The 16,368-nt window shown below is 41.2% G+C and overlaps 2 protein-coding genes across 2 annotated transcripts; both read left to right on the forward strand.

Annotated features, from left to right (window-relative positions):
• The first annotated feature begins 971 nt into the window (after nucleotides 1-971).
• Nucleotides 972-4,871, forward strand: polg2 (polymerase (DNA directed), gamma 2, accessory subunit). Its single transcript, XM_004065520.5, has 8 exons — nucleotides 972-1,684; nucleotides 2,039-2,144; nucleotides 2,316-2,421; nucleotides 3,578-3,763; nucleotides 3,895-4,032; nucleotides 4,099-4,179; nucleotides 4,271-4,371; nucleotides 4,490-4,871. The coding sequence occupies exons 1-8, from the start codon at nucleotides 1,225-1,227 to the stop codon at nucleotides 4,653-4,655; spliced, it is 1,344 nt and encodes a 447-aa protein (XP_004065568.1). The 5' UTR covers nucleotides 972-1,224; the 3' UTR covers nucleotides 4,656-4,871.
• A 424-nt stretch (nucleotides 4,872-5,295) lies between these two features.
• On the forward strand, nucleotides 5,296-13,052 carry srp68 (signal recognition particle 68). Its single transcript, XM_023954241.2, has 16 exons — nucleotides 5,296-5,485; nucleotides 5,867-5,933; nucleotides 6,199-6,312; nucleotides 7,476-7,671; nucleotides 7,838-7,920; nucleotides 7,994-8,103; nucleotides 8,191-8,270; nucleotides 8,431-8,571; nucleotides 9,589-9,687; nucleotides 9,775-9,839; nucleotides 10,048-10,201; nucleotides 10,321-10,415; nucleotides 10,604-10,733; nucleotides 10,823-10,898; nucleotides 10,979-11,031; nucleotides 12,451-13,052. Exons 1-16 carry the CDS (start codon nucleotides 5,398-5,400, stop codon nucleotides 12,676-12,678), a joined length of 1,779 nt encoding a protein of 592 aa, XP_023810009.1. The 5' UTR covers nucleotides 5,296-5,397; the 3' UTR covers nucleotides 12,679-13,052.
• The last annotated feature ends 3,316 nt before the right edge of the window (nucleotides 13,053-16,368 follow it).

Consider the following 16,368-nt stretch of genomic DNA (forward strand, 5'->3'; position numbering starts at 1 on the left):
ATGTGCTCCTTGTTGAGAATTTGGCACCGCCTTCAAAGATTTTTCCCTTCCTTGGGAAAATGTACTACTTTATTTTTTTTCTTCAGAAACTCAAAAATCCCCAATACATGTTAATAAATAATGCACTGATTCTTGCAAAATTTTATATTCATAAATGTACATATCATACATCATATTTTGCTCAATTCTTTCATGTTTTTTGTTTTGTTTGTTTACATAGCATCAATATCACACTACATCAACAGAAAGGCACATGTACATGTTTAAAAGGAAACTGAAATTGTTATTATTGTCAACATACTGTGAAAATGCTGCTCCAACCGAAACCATCTATTAACGTGTTTGTGATTTCTTTCTGTCTGTTGACACTTATATGGCCACACGCCAGAGTTTATGTTGTTCAAATTCATTGTCCCTATTGTCTAACACTTTCCACTATATTACCATCATTTCTCGCATTCTATTAGTATATTTTATTTATGAAATTATTTTCTTTTCTTTTCCTTCCGCCACTTATCTTTTGTATTTTTATGCTTGTCTAAAATGCTGGACCCCTAATAATAAGCAGCTGCTTCTGGGATGTCCATTTTTTCCACATTCTGTATTGTGAGATTTGTTGCTTTCGCCGCATTGTGGAAAAAAAATAAATAAATAAATAAAATAAAAATAAAAAAGGCTCTCAAAACTATTGATATGTGTGAATCTCATGTCTGCATGTTTGTTATTATCATTATTTTACACTGTATACCACCATGGTTTCTCTTGCTGTCTACTTGCACTCTTTTCAATAAAGTTTATCTTTGAAGAACTTTATTGAACACAATACAGGACAACAGCATAACACGTTCATAAAAATCACAAAATATGGCGGATACAAGTAGTAAGAATACTGAAATTTCAAAGGAAGCAAAAAAACAAGAAAAAGAGAAAAAATAAAATTAAAGTTGGCATCGCATCACCGTAGGTTGACCGGATGTGGAAGATTCCCGTCCGGTTCACACGCAGTATCACCGCACGCGCGTTTGTTTACATCCATTGACAGTCCGCCGACCGTGGTGTCGGCGTTAATGGTTTGTGTCGTACAGCCAGAACTTAAAACCGATGTTTGGCTTCTCGAAGCAAAGATAGTTGGTTGGATATGAAACATGGATAGGTCGAAATCATGATTACTGGCGGGAGTTTGCACTCCCTGAGCTGACTTACATCCGGGCTCTTCTCCTTCGCATGATGATGATGTGGGCTCGGTGTGTTCGGCGCGTGCCGTCGCGCTTCTCCTCATTGAGCCGCAGAGGCTGCAGCTCCGCGCCCACAGACGGTTTGGACCGACTGCGGTCGCTGCTGCAGCTCTGCGTGGACAGACACTACGTCTCTCCCGGCGAAACGAACGCAGATCTGTTCCAGCGAGGCTTGAGCTGCAGCTACGGACCTCTGGGCACGGAGCTGAGGAGGAACCTGCTGGAGCAGTGGTGGCACTCCGTGACCACAGGCAGAGCCAGAGGCCAAGTGCTTGGGATCAGCACTCTGTACGTCAGTCAGGAGGAGCGAGCAGCTGACGGACTGCGGCTTGTTGAGTGTGAGCATATAAAGCAGATACTGGATCGACAGGAGAGCAAAGAGGAGATCATCCAGGAGATAAAAATGCTGCTGGAAAGATCCCCAGAAGTGAGGACAAATCTACTGACAGGTAAACTCCAAACCCTTCACTTCCTCCTCTAGATGTAATGTTCAGATGTGTAAACAGGTTTTTGAAACCTGTTCTATATCAAAAGGTATTTAGTTTTGATTTCAGTCATTTGAAATGACAGGACTTATCTAAATAAGTAAACATAACCTGGGAGTAGACAATAAAGATGCAAACACAAATACCGGTACAGTACTTATCAGATAGGAATTAATACAGTGTTTGAAAATCATCAACCTCCCTCCACCGTGCTTGACAGTTTGCCCACAACTCAGAGGCAATTTTCTAACAAATTCCTGCCGCTCGCAGAAACTATGTCCTCAAACCTCCAACCCGGTTGTTTGGTGTTTTCCTCAGGTGCCTTGCAGCAGTTGGTCCCGTCGTTGGAGCTGGTCAACAGAAAGCTCCCGTTCGGCCTGGCAGAGACGGGTTTGTGCTTCCAGCCTTCAGCTGGTTCTGGTTGGTGAGGCCTCCTCTTCCTCTGTGATTGTCTCTCTGCAGTTTGGCTTTATGAACATGGAAACATCACTCTGACTTGATCATAAACTCCAGACAAACACAGGATTTTATGACTGATTTTCACAACTCCTGTTGATTGGGGTTTATGTTTTTGTTTGCTTGTTTGACCCCACAGCTCGGCTGAAATCACGCAAACGTCTCTGGTTTGGTTCTGTTCTCCTCGCACTTCTTCTCAGTGGCTGGACCACTGGACACGACAACGACTGAAGTGGTGGAAGAAGGTGAGTGAAAGCTTCAAACAAACTGTGGATGGGGAAAAATACAGGCAGAGTAAAGGAAATTTAGCATAGCAATTACACTGAAATTAAAATACTGTACTCTAGTTGTTTTTACAAAAATATCTCAAATAGGAGACTTTTATTTAGTGAATTTTTCCACCAAATGTTTTGGCGTCTGACAAATAGCTCTATTTAAAATTTACAGGTGAAAGTCTTCTCTTTCCATATATATTTATTGTCCTATCCATCTTTCAAACTGTATAGAAACTACACAATAGTTCTAATAATAAAAAAAAAAAGGTTTATAAAACACGTTCCTATTCTTTTGCAAACAATGTTTTGATTACAACGTTACGAATTTATGCTTTTAATTTGAAATTCAGTAACTTCCGCCTTGAATAAAAGAAGTGTTTCTGTGTTGTGCCATATCTGTGCACTGGCTAAATGAGAAGAGGGCCGAGCCATATAGTTTTTTTTTATTGTCTGTAAGGATGGATAAGTGAGCTACTGAGCCCTTTCAGTGTTGAAAGTCCCGCTCTGAGCACCTTTTAATCTATTTCAAAATGTTCCCAGTGGTCTTTCCATTATGATGATGCCGTTTTTAGCCAAAATAAGAAGGAAAAAACGGTCATTTTCTACAACAGTTTCTGCAGAGCGGCAGGAGTTCATTTTTTCCTCTCAGTTGTGGGCGGCAGTGAGAGCCATCCAGCCATAAAGTTTAGATCCAGATTCCAGCTCAGATTAGGAAAATAAAGACGTTCATAGATCCATTTGTCTACAAAGATGCATCAGAATGAAGCGGAGCAGGGAGCTCTGTTCTTTCTACACCACAAATATATATGCCAATATTTCATCTGCTCCTGATTGACAACAATTACAATAAAGAAAGACTCAGAAATTCTGTTTCGATCTTAATTTTCTTCACATTTTTCCTCCATCATCAAAAAAAATGCCACAAGAACACGTTAAAAACACCAAAAAAGTTTTTTTTTTAACAGTGTGTCTCTTTTCATCCATGAAGTTAATTTTGACTTTAATATTAAGACGAAACCAAAGAAGGTTTACCTGAAATATACAAAAAAAACTTTGCTCAGCAAATGCTTGTATTTCAATATTTTGTCAGTTTCATTTCAAATGTCGTCCACTTTCCCGTTTGTAGTTCGCTCTTTCCCCGTCGGACTTCAGCAGCAGTGAAGTCCCCGAGCAGGAGCTGGAAGGCGCAGCTTCTCGCGGCGTGAGGATCTTGTACAATTTTCCGTGGGGAAGTGAGACTCTGGAGACGCTGTGGAGCCGAGGGAATGCTGAACTCCTGCACGTGCATAAAGGAGCACGCTCCAAACTGCAGGTTTTTTTTACATTCAAGACTCTTTAACTCCACCACAGCAGACTCATTTTGTTACATTTTCAGGTCCTGGTAATGTTTAAAGTTGTGTGTCTTTTACCTAAAAAGCATCCAATGTCTTTTATGTGCTTTAGTGTCGAGACGGCCAAAAGTCTGTCCCTCACGTTGTCTGGATAAGCGGGAACATGGATCGCGGCGTGACGGCTTTTCTGTTTAACTCACTCCAGCAGCTGAAGAGGGAGGAGGGCCGGCAGAAGCTGCAGCAGAGAAAGGTCAGGGTGCCCAGTGTTTCCCCTGATGGCCGCCGCTCTGGTGTCTGAGCGTCCGTCTGTTTCCAGGTTCTGAAGCTGCATCCGGTGTTGGCTCCAGTCAAAGTGGCTCTAAACATCGGAAGGGGGGCCACCATGGAACTTAGACAGGTAATGGGAGGTTTTATTTGTAAATATTTGTGGAGGATTTTTATTTTTTTGTGTACATAATAGTTAAAGTTGCTGAAACATGATTTTTCAGGTTTGTGGAGGCCTTCTGCAGGAGTTTCTGGAAGCTAAGATCTTCACGTGGCCTGGATATCTTGAAACCGTGCCGACGTCAGCAGAGCAGCAAATTGCCAAGTAAATGTTCTTTTAAAAAAAAACATGAACACGTTTAATTTAATGAACAATTACATTTTGTGCAAAATGGTTGGTGGTTCTCTTGATTCCAAATTGCCCTTCTGTTTGTTTTTTACAGATATGATGAGATGGGAGTTCTGTTCTCTGTGGTGATCAGTGACAACACACTGGAGAACGGCCTCGTTCAGGTCCGCAGCAGAGACACAACCATCAGGGAGACCATGCACATTTCAGAGATCCGGAAGTTTCTGTCCAGATACATTTCGGCAGCTGAAAACATCTGAATAAAACCTACAATTGGAGTTTTAAAAAAGTTTAACCCCTTTATCCAAATTTTTCTTTTTTTTTTTCAGAATAAAAGGGACTTTTTGTGGTTTTGTTCCAGACTACTTTCTAGTTTTTTACTATTTATATTTGTTCCTTTTGTCAGTATTAGATACTATGCAAAGTAAGTTTGTAATTGTACTTTTTTAAATAAACGTTATTTATATACGTGACAAGTTTTTATTACCCTTTTTTGCCCTAGCACACAAAATACTACCGGTAAATGCTTTTGGGCTAGATTTACAAATTCATGATACAGTTTGCTTAAATATCAACCAAATTTTTCACATTTCCAACTGATTTGTTTAACTGAAGTAACAAAGAGGAAACTTTCATGAATAAAAGGCTAATTTTCTGCGTCAATAACATAGAATCATGTATGTTATTTATTGGATTTGTGAAAGCGTAATTTTAAATTGTTCCAAATTATTTCCAGTTACAGTTTACGTTACAATAACTTATAAGGTATTTAGTTTACAAAAACTTAATAAATCCACTCAGAGATAAATAACATCTGTTTTTGTGCCGCTTTATTGCGCGTTTTGGATTTAATTCCATTCATTTCTAAAGTTCTCTGCTCAGACGAGATCCAGCGAGAGTTCGTCGGCAAATATCGCGATATTGTCCCTCTTACTACCTCCTGCTACTATTGGTCCGCTTCTCTCGAGCATGTGTGCAACGCTCCACCGTTAGCCTGTAGAGATGGCCGCAGACAAACCAAACGAAGCTAAAGTCTCCGTCGGGGAAGAAAATAAGGAAAATCTCCCGGATAGCGGACTTGGTCTTGAGAGTATCCTTTACCACAGAATATTTTTTTAAATTAAACTTTTAGTTCTGCTATTTCGAGTTACGTTAAAAAGCAGATGTTAGCATACTAGCTAAAGGGTAACCTTAGCAGCGTCTTTAGGCTACGTGTCATTACAAGTCTTAGCTCCGACGGTTAAAAGAAAAAAACGTTTAAATAAAGACAGATATAAAGTTAATAGATGTAAACTTGTGGGACATAACCGATATTTTTAACCACTGCTTTTGCCTTTTTGTCTCATCTATTGCCACCGACCAAGTCTCACTGGCCTTCGGAACAGTGAATGACACATTTAAGTCCTCATTTTCTATCTTTATATTTGTTGTTGTTGCTACTGTTCTACGTTTCCTTAACATAGAACTTCAGTCTTGCAAATCATCAAGGAGTCCCAGCAGCAGCATGGCCTCAGACACGGAGACTACCAGAGATACAGGTTAGCCTTCGACCTCTAGCCATCTTTTATACCTTAAATTCATATTTCTATTCTTTGCTTTGATATGTATTTTTAGTTTGTAGTGAAATCAAGAGCCAAGTATCAGACACTTTAAAACCCTCAGTGAGGTATGGGTTTACATCAGAAGCTGACATTGTTCCTGGATTTGTAAACCAGGGTTGTGTAATTTGTTGGTTCAGTGCTTTCACACTGAAGCAGAGCTGCTTAAAGTACTGTTGTTTCTTTTTGTGTAATTTTTTTCCAGGGGCTACTGCTCCCGCAGGCTGCGTCGGCTACGCAAGACTCTTGGATTCAGGATGGGCAACCGGCATAAGTTTGTTGGGAAGAAAATCACAGAGGAAATGCTGACTGACAGCAGGTCAGAGAAGGATTGGCTCTCATTTATTTACTACATTGATTTTATCTGGAATCAAGTGTTGTTTTCCTTAAACATAAGTTTATATTATATTTTTCTATTTTGGATTTCTTCTTAAAAAATCTAGTTTCGAATGTTTTTTTTCTTCATTGGTTGTCCAAGAATATTCCTTAAGAGCAGTGGACCCTCATCCTTTGGCTGCTGATTCATACCGGTCCATGAGACGGTTGGTACCGTCATGGAGAGAAAAAATATATGTAGCCAACTTTTTTTCTGTTTTATCTCTAATCTTTTTCTGAAGGAAGTTTTATTTTGGAATTCTGCTGGATTCTTTCCACCACATCCGCCTTCTTCTTGACGCATGTCAAGTCACTCGATCACGTGTTGAGAATCCATCCGCTACCTTCTCAAAGCGGCTGGACCGACTCCTAAATCGAAACCCCATTCTTGTAAAGTTCACAAAAGTCTAACGTATTTTGAAAGTTTGGAGTTTTTTCTTTTTGACATATGAGTCCTCTCTATTTTAGCAAGACATAGAAGAACCTTCAACTTAAAATAAAACAAAGCTACTATTTAACAGACAAAAACCAAGAGTTTTTTACTCCAAATATGAATTAATCGCTACATTTACACACCGTAGCTAAAAGTCCCATCAACTGTCTGTTCTCCGCATCTGACCCATCCTCTGGGGGAGCGGCGAGCTGCAGACACAGCCGTGTTCAGGAACCTCCATAGCCAAGGATTTGAACTCGCAACCTTCTAGTCTCAGAGTGGACACTTTACCACAAGGTCACTAAGCTGATTGATAATAATGCATATTCCGCAACTGACAGTCTTTTGTTATGAAGATGCTGCTATTAAAGTTGTTAAAACAGCAGATTCATGCTCAGTATTACATTTAGAAAATACCAGTTTAAGTAGCCGTCTTTAATTTTTTTGTATTTGTATTTCCCACCTTGACAGATGTGGCTTAAAGGAAAATCTATTTCACTTTAATGGTTCCTAAATAAAATGTAGGAGACAAATAAAGTTGCAGATGCTTAACAGAGAATGAAGTTAAACTTAAAAATCAGACTCTGACCTCAGCCTCGTACAGACGGTTCTGTGAAAGTTTAGTCTGTAATTATGCAGAAAGCTTGAATGATTTTCCCTCTTCGTGTTCTCAGATATCTGTTGCTGGTTTTGATGGAGGCAGAGCGTGCTTGGAGTTACGCCATGCAGCTGAAACAGGAGGCCAACACAGAACCGCGGAAGCGCTTCCACCTGCTCGCACGCCTCCGGAAGGCCGCCAAGCACAGCGAGCGGCTGGAGAAGCTCTGCGAGAGTCACCGTGTCGATGCGAAGACCAAACTGGAGGCGCAGGTACGCAAACGTTTCCCCACCCGTCCTCGAGAGGCACCCAGAGACGGCTGCTACGGCTGTTTACTCCTCCCACGATGAAGCAAACAGATTATTAGCTTGAATTGGTCAAAACCATTTTTTTTTTCTCGAACAACCACAAAGTGTCAGCTAATGGTTTTTATTCCAGGCCTACACTGCATACCTGACTGGGATGGTGGAGTTTGAGCTGCAGGAGTGGAAACGCGCCATGGAAGCCTTCAACAAGTGCAAGTAGGTTTGACGCCAGCTTTCTTTCTCTGGTAATCAGATGCAGACAAAGATGAACCCGTTTTCTATCCGTCAGAACCATCTATGAGAAACTGGCCAGTGCGTTCACCGAGGAGATGGCGGCTTTGTATCGTCAGCGCGTGGACGAGATCTCCCCCAACATCCGCTACTGTGCTTACAACATCGGTGAGCGTCACTTCAGTTTCCCACGGCTTCTTTGTGGTTCAGGAGGTTTTTATATCAGACTCCAACTGCTTTGAAATGGGTCAACAGGAGACCAGAATGCAATCAACGACCTGATGCAGATGCGGCTGACAGGTGGAGGCGGAGGCATGATGGCAGAGAAACTGGAGGTGTGTGGCTTTGGCGCTCTTTAAGGGACGTTATGTAGGAGTTTTACGGATGTTGAAAGTGGGAAAGGAAAATATTTCAGCAACTGGAAACCTTTTTTAAATTTGTTAGCCTTAATGACATAAAGATCAGTTTTAAAATGCATTCCTGCATTCCTTCCAGACGCTGATCACTCAGGCAAGAACCAAGCAGGCAGCTACCATGAGTGAGGTGGAGTGGCGAGGGCGGAGCGTTCCCGTGAAGGTCGACAAGGCTCGCATTTTCCTGTTGGGTCTGGCAGACAACGAGGCCGCCATTGCTCAGGTCAGAACCACCCCCCCCCCCCCCCCCCCCCCCCCCCGAGTGGAGTTTGTACGATTTTAGATGAAAGATTTTTAATATTCTATAAAGTAATAATGGATCCAAAATTTGCTGTTATTTGTTTAAAAAAAATCATCACTTTAGGTTGTTATAGAAAACGATAAATAGTAAAAAACAAAACAAAAAAAACACTTGCGGTTTTATTGTTTTTTTTTTGTTTTTTTTCCTCCAAAGCAAAATCTGTTTTCAAACATTTTACTAAACAAATGTGTATCCGAGTTCATCTGAAGCTGCTGCATCAGAAGGAAAAGCTGTTGTAGAATCACAGCTTATAGATGTGACTTAATACGACCATTATGACCAGAGAAATCCATAAAACAGAGACTCCGCCCACCAAAAAGACTAATTTAACAAGCTGATTGGTTGAGAATATTACAGGATATTAAAGGTTTCACTATGATGTGAATTCACTCAAATATGTAGATTTGTAAGGAATCTTTTGGTACTTTAACATTTTATAAACATCAAATTCTGTTACTGCAGCAGCCGTCCGCTAGAGTTAAAGAGTCACTGGCCTCAAGTTTTGTCGGACGTCCTGAGAATTTGTCGCTCCGCATATCTGATAAATGATGAGCGATCGAGAGCAGAAAGAGTTTAGCCTGAAAACAGTCATGGTTGCTTCATTGCATTTGTCGACAGCGACACCTGTGGGCGGGAAGAAGTACTGCAGTGCAGCAGAAACCGGTTGCTGTGACGTTGAAGTTGGTTCTTAGCATCAACAGGCTTTACTGAAAACTTTCAATTTATTTTCTGTTGGCGATCAAAAACTACCCTTTTTTTTCCTAAACAGAAATTTTCAACAGAATTCCTAAAGTTCTCTCTGATTATGAAAAACAAAGTCAGTTGTAACCCTCTTTGGCCATTCTACAACCATGGTGCTGCTCAGGATGAGTTCAGCTCTTTCAACATAAAAGGCAAATGTTTACCTGTTTTTTTTTTCTTTTTTTTCTTTTTTTGCAGGCAGCAAACGAGGAGACCAAAGAGCATCTTTATGAGACCCTGCTGGCCGAATGTAGAGACACCATCCAGGCTGTGAGAGAGGAGCTGAAGAGTGAGGCGGTGAGAAACTCCCGTTCAAATGTTCGGTGGGACGTTTCAAAAGCTTTCGGGGATTCGTAGGTCATTGTCCTTTGGTCAATTTTGTAGAAACTGCGAGAAAGGAGCTCAGACAGCGATGGAGGGAAAGTTTCCAACCTTCAGTTCCTGCACAGGTAAGAATATAAAAAATATAGAGACTTTTGTTTTAGTCTAGTCGCAGAGGAAGTTCATGCTTTGACATTGGTTTTAGTAAACCAACCGTGAAGATGTTTCCTCAAACAGACAGAAGCAGCAAACTCAGAATGAAACCGAGGCTGATGTGTTCCTTGTAGACATGAGAAGCTCTCAGGTTTGACCTGCTGTTTGGTTTTTCTGCGGCAGCTATCTGACCTACATCAAGCTGTGCACGCTGGTGAAGAGGAACGAGAGCATGGCTCACACCCTGCAGGTTCAGCTGAAGGAGACGGGGGCCGACGACAGCAAGAGGGGCCCCCGGCCTCAGGACCTGATCCGCCTCTATGACATCATCCTGCAGGTAGAGTTCAGCCCTTAAATGTCCTGTGAGGAAGAAGATGAGGCAGAACGAGAAGATGTTGATTTTTTCTCATGTTTAACAAATAAGAGTTTGTCCTCACATCCTCCTCCTCTTCTCAGAGTCTGGCTGAACTGTCCACCCTGCCGGGTTTGGAGGACGACCACGCCTTCCAGAAAGAGGTGTCCCTCAAGACGCTGATCTACAAAGCTTACAGGTCACCTTCTCTGCTCTGTTTTTTTATATTGTGCCCTTAAACTTAATTGGACACACTGCTGTCCATATTAACAGAGCTGCGTCTCTTTTCCACCTGATAAATAATCCAGCAAATGGATTTCACAGCAACGTCTGTCCTGCTTCATTAATCAGAATAAAAATGTACTTTTCTCTTTTTCCCGCTGGCAGGTGTTTCTTTATAGCTCAGTCTTATGTCCTGGTGAAGAAGTGGAGCGAGGCGCTGGTTCTGTATGAGAGGGTGCTGAAGTACGCCAAGGAGGTCCAGTCCAAAGCCAAGAGTCTTAACAGCAGCCTCAAGGTTTGTTTCAACCCGTGAAGTTTTAGCAGCTCCATGTTTTAAAAACCAAACCGTTCCGTTTGTGCTCTTCCTCACTGAACCGTCTGCAGGATCTTCCTGACGTTCAGGAGCTCATCGCTGAGGTGAACGCTGAGAAATATTCACTTCAAGCTGCTGCCATTTTAGGTGAGAGCCCCTCCATGGAAGAAATGCACTAAATTTAACATCCACAGATTTATCTGAAGTCACGATGAAATGTGTTTCAGACAAGGACGAGACTGCAGAAGTTTCTGTTCCTCATCAGCAGAAAGACAACACGGTAAGAGGAAACAGTCAGGAGAAACCAGGTAGTCTGAGATATTAGTTAGGATTGAATTCCTTCAATAGTAGGGCTGGGTGTTAAATTTACACATTTAGACATTTTTGTATAGGAATACATTAATGTTTTAAGTTTTCATGTTACTCTAATACATCTCACATACTGTAAAATGTATTAGTGAAAAATTAAACCAATGGTTGATGGATGAACACCACACAGTGTTAAACGGTTTTTCAGAGAAGCTCCAACAAAAATGTGCAGATTGTGAAACCTGCGTCTCAGTTTGGCCACTAGGTGGAGCTCACGCTATAGTATTACATTTTATTCCAAAAGATTTCAGCAAAACTTTAAAAAAAATGTAAAAAAAAAAAAAATTAAATTAAGAGTTTGGAGAATTCATGCCTGTGAGTATATAAATAAGTATATAAATAATGTGAGTATATAAATTAACACTTATATAATTATAACATATGTTGCTGCAAATTTTGTCAGCAATGTCTTTAGGTCAACCGAGAGTTAGCATTAGCCATCCTATGGGAAATTCCATTGTACGTCAGCATCAAGCTAGCAGACTTTGGTTTTATTCCCGTCATTGTTCAAATTAAACTAGATGTATCAGAGTATATTAGTAATGTTCATGAACCTTCCTTTTGGATTTTGTAAACTGTTTTACAGTTGGACACCATGATTGATTCAAAGCTGGATCTCCCCAAATCTTAGCCTTAGGTCACCAGAACAGGAAAGACATTAAAAGCTTGAGCTCTACTTTTATGAATCAATTATTGATTTATGAAGCTTGGATCGGTTCAGATCGAATAATCAATTTTACGAACCCAGTCCTATTCAGTAGTCAGCTCTTTGAAACCATGGAGGAAGGAAGATGCTTGGTGTGAGGCGTGTCTAAACCAAAAAACGGGTATTAAAAATAGGCAAGATCCTTTTTTATTCAACACTTTATGTACAAATGACTTTAATCAAAATTAACATGTTTAACGATCCAGATAACACGAGAAAAATAAATGTCTATATCCCTGTTCCCATTCCTGGATGTTCACGATGCTGAAATATGAGCTCCTTGAACTATAGTGCTAATGTGGGAGGGGCACATGCTGCCAAAGTTGAGTAAAGACAAAATAGTTTAGAGCCTCTTTAGTTAATAATTTACACACAAAAAAGATTCGTTATTACTTTAGTCACTCGTTGAGTCTAATATATCACACAACATAATGGTGGAAAATGAGGATGCATAGGAAATAATGTTTATAAACTAATCTCACAGAGGTGGTGGATGTGTGGCCCATTAAGTTCTATAGTCTCAACATGAACATAAATTCAGCTGCTATGGATCCTTCTTTTTCAGTCATGTTAAACTCCTTTTTCTTCATCACTCTCATTCTCGCTCCTCCTCTTCCTCTTCAGCCGCTCTGCGAGCATCTGGAAACTTTCCGCATCGACTCGACTCTGGTCGGCAAACATCCCAACCTGGTCCCCTTCCCGCCAGACTTCCAGCCAATCCCCTGCAAGCCTCTGTTCTTTGACCTGGCTCTCAACCACGTGACTTTCCCGCCGCTGGACGACAAGGTGGAGCAGAAGGGCAAGGGCGGCCTGACGGGCTACATCAAGGGCATCTTCGGCTTTGGCAGCTAAGCTGAAGAACCTCCATGCGAGCACACGGAGACTCGGAGCGAGTCACCAAAGGCTGGAATGAGTTCAGAGAAATCATGTCTCTCTCTGCTCGTTTTTCTTTCTGCCTGTGCGGTTAAATCTCACATGCTGAGGGAGACCTGAGGTCAGCACTCCTTCCTTTATTACCGGCAGAGAAAACATACCTGCAGCTTAACAGGTTACCTCGGTCTTTAGTTTTAACTAACCTCTGAATAATAACCATAAATGAACTTTTTGTTTCCTGTTCCTTTCCTTTAGTTTTTTGATGAGACATTTGCTTTCAAATGAAGTTTTCTCACTTTCTGCTTTGTAATCGTCAACATGTCACTGCATTAAACTTACAATTCCAAATCTGACTGTTTAGACACTTTCTGTGTTGCCGTAGCAACCACAGCACCTGCTGACAGTGAGAAAAACAAAAGCAACACAATCTGTTAGTGGCAGCGGAGGAAAATAAACGTGTTAAAAGTTCATTCTCATTCAGAAAAGATGCCAGGAGTCACAGACGTGGGGAAAACCACCATCAAGCACATCTTCAACACTGTAAATGAGAACTGGACTGAGTGACACCCCCCGGTGTTTCGAACAGAAAGTGGCTCCATGAAGCTAAAATCTCAGACTTCTATAGAGAAACAAACGCCTCTCACTCATTCTTCATTCTATTAGTTAGAATAAACATTCTGGCTCTGCTGCCTTTTTTTTTACTTTATAGTCTAAATATTTTTTCTGTAGTTCAAGTTATTCAAGTGATAAACTGACCAATCCAATCCCTCTAAAGTATGTAGTCTCACATGCAATGTTCAGAACCTTTGACACATTTCCTGCAGGGGTGTGGCCCTCCACCAAGCTCAGTCCTGATTGATGAGTGGTTGCCATAGAAACAATAATTCAGACTTATCACTGCCTACTGATCACATCTGGCTCCAACATGGCGGAGTCCACAAAACGAAAAAATGGTGATTAAATTACTTCATTTTGTCTGTGCTGATGGTAAACAGTTTTCTGTGGTTGACGTCTCACTCTTCTTCATGGTTCTCAAAGTGTGCAGGTTGACTGTTCCATGTTGATCTGCTTCTGCCCTGATTCAGTTTCCTCAGCATTTATTAGAATGACATTTTGTTATTAGAATGACATTTGTCATTCTAATTTTTTCTTTGCATTTAGAATTGGTTTGGCACCACTAAATGTGCATCCAACATGCAGGCAATATACTGTATTCAATTCTTCAGCAGCAAAAATAATACATTCACAAATGTATTAATAGAGAGATCTCATTTATATTGCAACAGCAGTTGCGTTTTGTTGGTGCTGCTGATCAGTTAGAGGACCCACGAATTAAAGTTCGCTTAGGGCCCCCGGAAGACCAGGGCCGGCCCTGCCTACTGATATACAGGTCGAGACCCTGATTTTGCTGAGTTCTGCCTTTCTTCTTTGACTAATGGTTCTGACTGTCCTTCGTCATCTTCCTCCTTCTCACTATACCTCTGTTGCTCCCCTACCATCTCTTTCACGCCTTATGCTGTACTTTTTTTCTTAAAATAAGAATAAATGTTGGTAGATTTTCTCTTCATTCTCTGAAAATTTATATAGCATACACGAGCATCAACTGATGACTTTAGATAACTATGTCGAAACAGGTCAAAAACACATCAAAAGGCTGCGGTAAAAAAAACACACCTGTCCTCAAATAATGCCATAAAATGCCAGGGGGCGCATGTTTGGTCATTAAAAGACACCACAGAAAATATTTGACAGGTGTAAAAAAGAAAGGTTGTGGTGTATGTGTGTGTGTAGGTGTGTGTGTGTGCATGTGCGTGTGTGTGTGTGCGTGAGTGTGTGTGCGTGCGTGTGTGCACTAAAACAGGTTTGTCTCAGCTCGCGCGGTGCAGGAAGGAGGGGGAAGAGCGCATATGAGGGTGTGGAGCGCATCCATGCGTGGTCAATCTCCGTTTTTGGAGTTAAGAAAAAAGTAATAAAGAAAGGTCTTAAAGAACTGAGCCCGATTCTTTTGTTTCACCCGCTCTGGAGGCTTTAATGGTCCAAACGGGGAAGTGAACCCCAAAGGAAGATCCGCCTTATCCTCTTATTTTTTTCAGCATTTCAAAATGAAGTAAGTGCAGTCACACCACCGAGAAAAGTCCTGTGTGCTACATTTGTCATCTGACCGGAGTCTATTCCAACTTTTTTAATCGAGTTTTTAGAACATATTAACATACAGAGCATGTTTTCAAAAAGGTAAACGTGTTTAAACGACAATACAGCTGTGTTTCTCCATATCCCTCCCCCCCCCGAACACAGAACATTCCCATTTCCAGGTCATGCATATACACACTCGCACACATACACATACACACAGGACATAATAGAGATCCAGTCTCTACGTATGTGCACATAAACAAGAACGCACACACACACACACACAAAAAAATAAAGGGGGTCAATCAGTTTCTGCCTCTGGGAGTAATGTAAGTGTATCTAGCAGTGATAAAAATTGATGCCATGTCTCTTTAAACTTACTTAGAGATCCTTTGAGTGAGAACCTCAGCTTTTCAAGTTTCACCTCCTTTAGTCATGTGAGGGGGGGTCAGAGAGCTTCCATCTAAGCAGAATCAATCGTCTGGCCAACAAGGTAGTGAATGCTAGAGCGCGTGTGCAAGGTCCAGAGAGATTCATATCAACCGCAAAACCAAAGATAGCGGACACTGGATTAGGCAGTAGCCTTGTTCCATATGCCTGGCTGAGAGTGTTAAAAACATGTGTCCGGAAACGTCTTAATTTAGAACAGGCCCAAAACATATGGGTATGGTTTGCTGGCGAGTGTCCACAACGGTTGCACTTATCAGAGACAGACGTGTAGATTCTGGATAGTTTTGCATTTGTGTAATGTATCCTGTAAAATACTTTGAACTGGATCAAGGCATGTCGGGCACATATAGAGGACAAATGTATTAACTTTAAGGCTGTATCCCATTGTTCTTCAGATAAAGTCGTATGTAATTCACTTTCCCAGGTGGTTTTCACGAAGGAAATTGACCTACTGACTATTGTGTCAATCATTCCAGTTAGAACTGAAATACAGTGCTTTTGCTGTGGGTCCACCTCCAGCAAGGTATCTAAAAAAGTTTTGGGGGGGTGGTTAGGGTAATGAGGGAATTGTTTCTTCACGAAATTTCTTGCCTGGAGGAAACGGAAAAAAATGTGAGTTAGGTAAGTTATATCTGGCTGAGAGATTAGCAAAGGTTGAGAAGATATTGTTGGTATATAGGTCCTTGACTTTTTTAAGTCCTTTGCTATGCCAAATTTTAAAAACCGCATCAGTGACGGAGGAAGCGAAATTACAATTATTTAGTAGGGGGGGTAGTATTGAAGGACCATGCAGACCGAAATATTTTCTGAATTGTCTCCAGTTGGTGACTGTTTCCTTTACAATGATATTGTCTCTAACAAGAGATAATGTCAATGGAAATTGCGAGCAAAGAACTGAGGACAGTGAGTAGGGACCAGATCCCTTCTCCATTTGCACCCAGACAGGCAGGGAAGTATCATTATCATTCATCCAGTATAGGAGCTTCTGTATATTTGCTGCCCAGTAATATTGTCTAAAGTTGGGGAGGCCAAGACCTCCTTTGTTCTTAGGTGACTATAATACAGATTTGCGGACTCTAGGTGTTT

Source organism: Oryzias latipes, chromosome 1, assembly GCF_053564925.1.
Source record: "Oryzias latipes strain Hd-rR chromosome 1, Olatipes_Hd-rR_3.1".
Taxonomy (NCBI): domain Eukaryota; kingdom Metazoa; phylum Chordata; class Actinopteri; order Beloniformes; family Adrianichthyidae; genus Oryzias; species Oryzias latipes.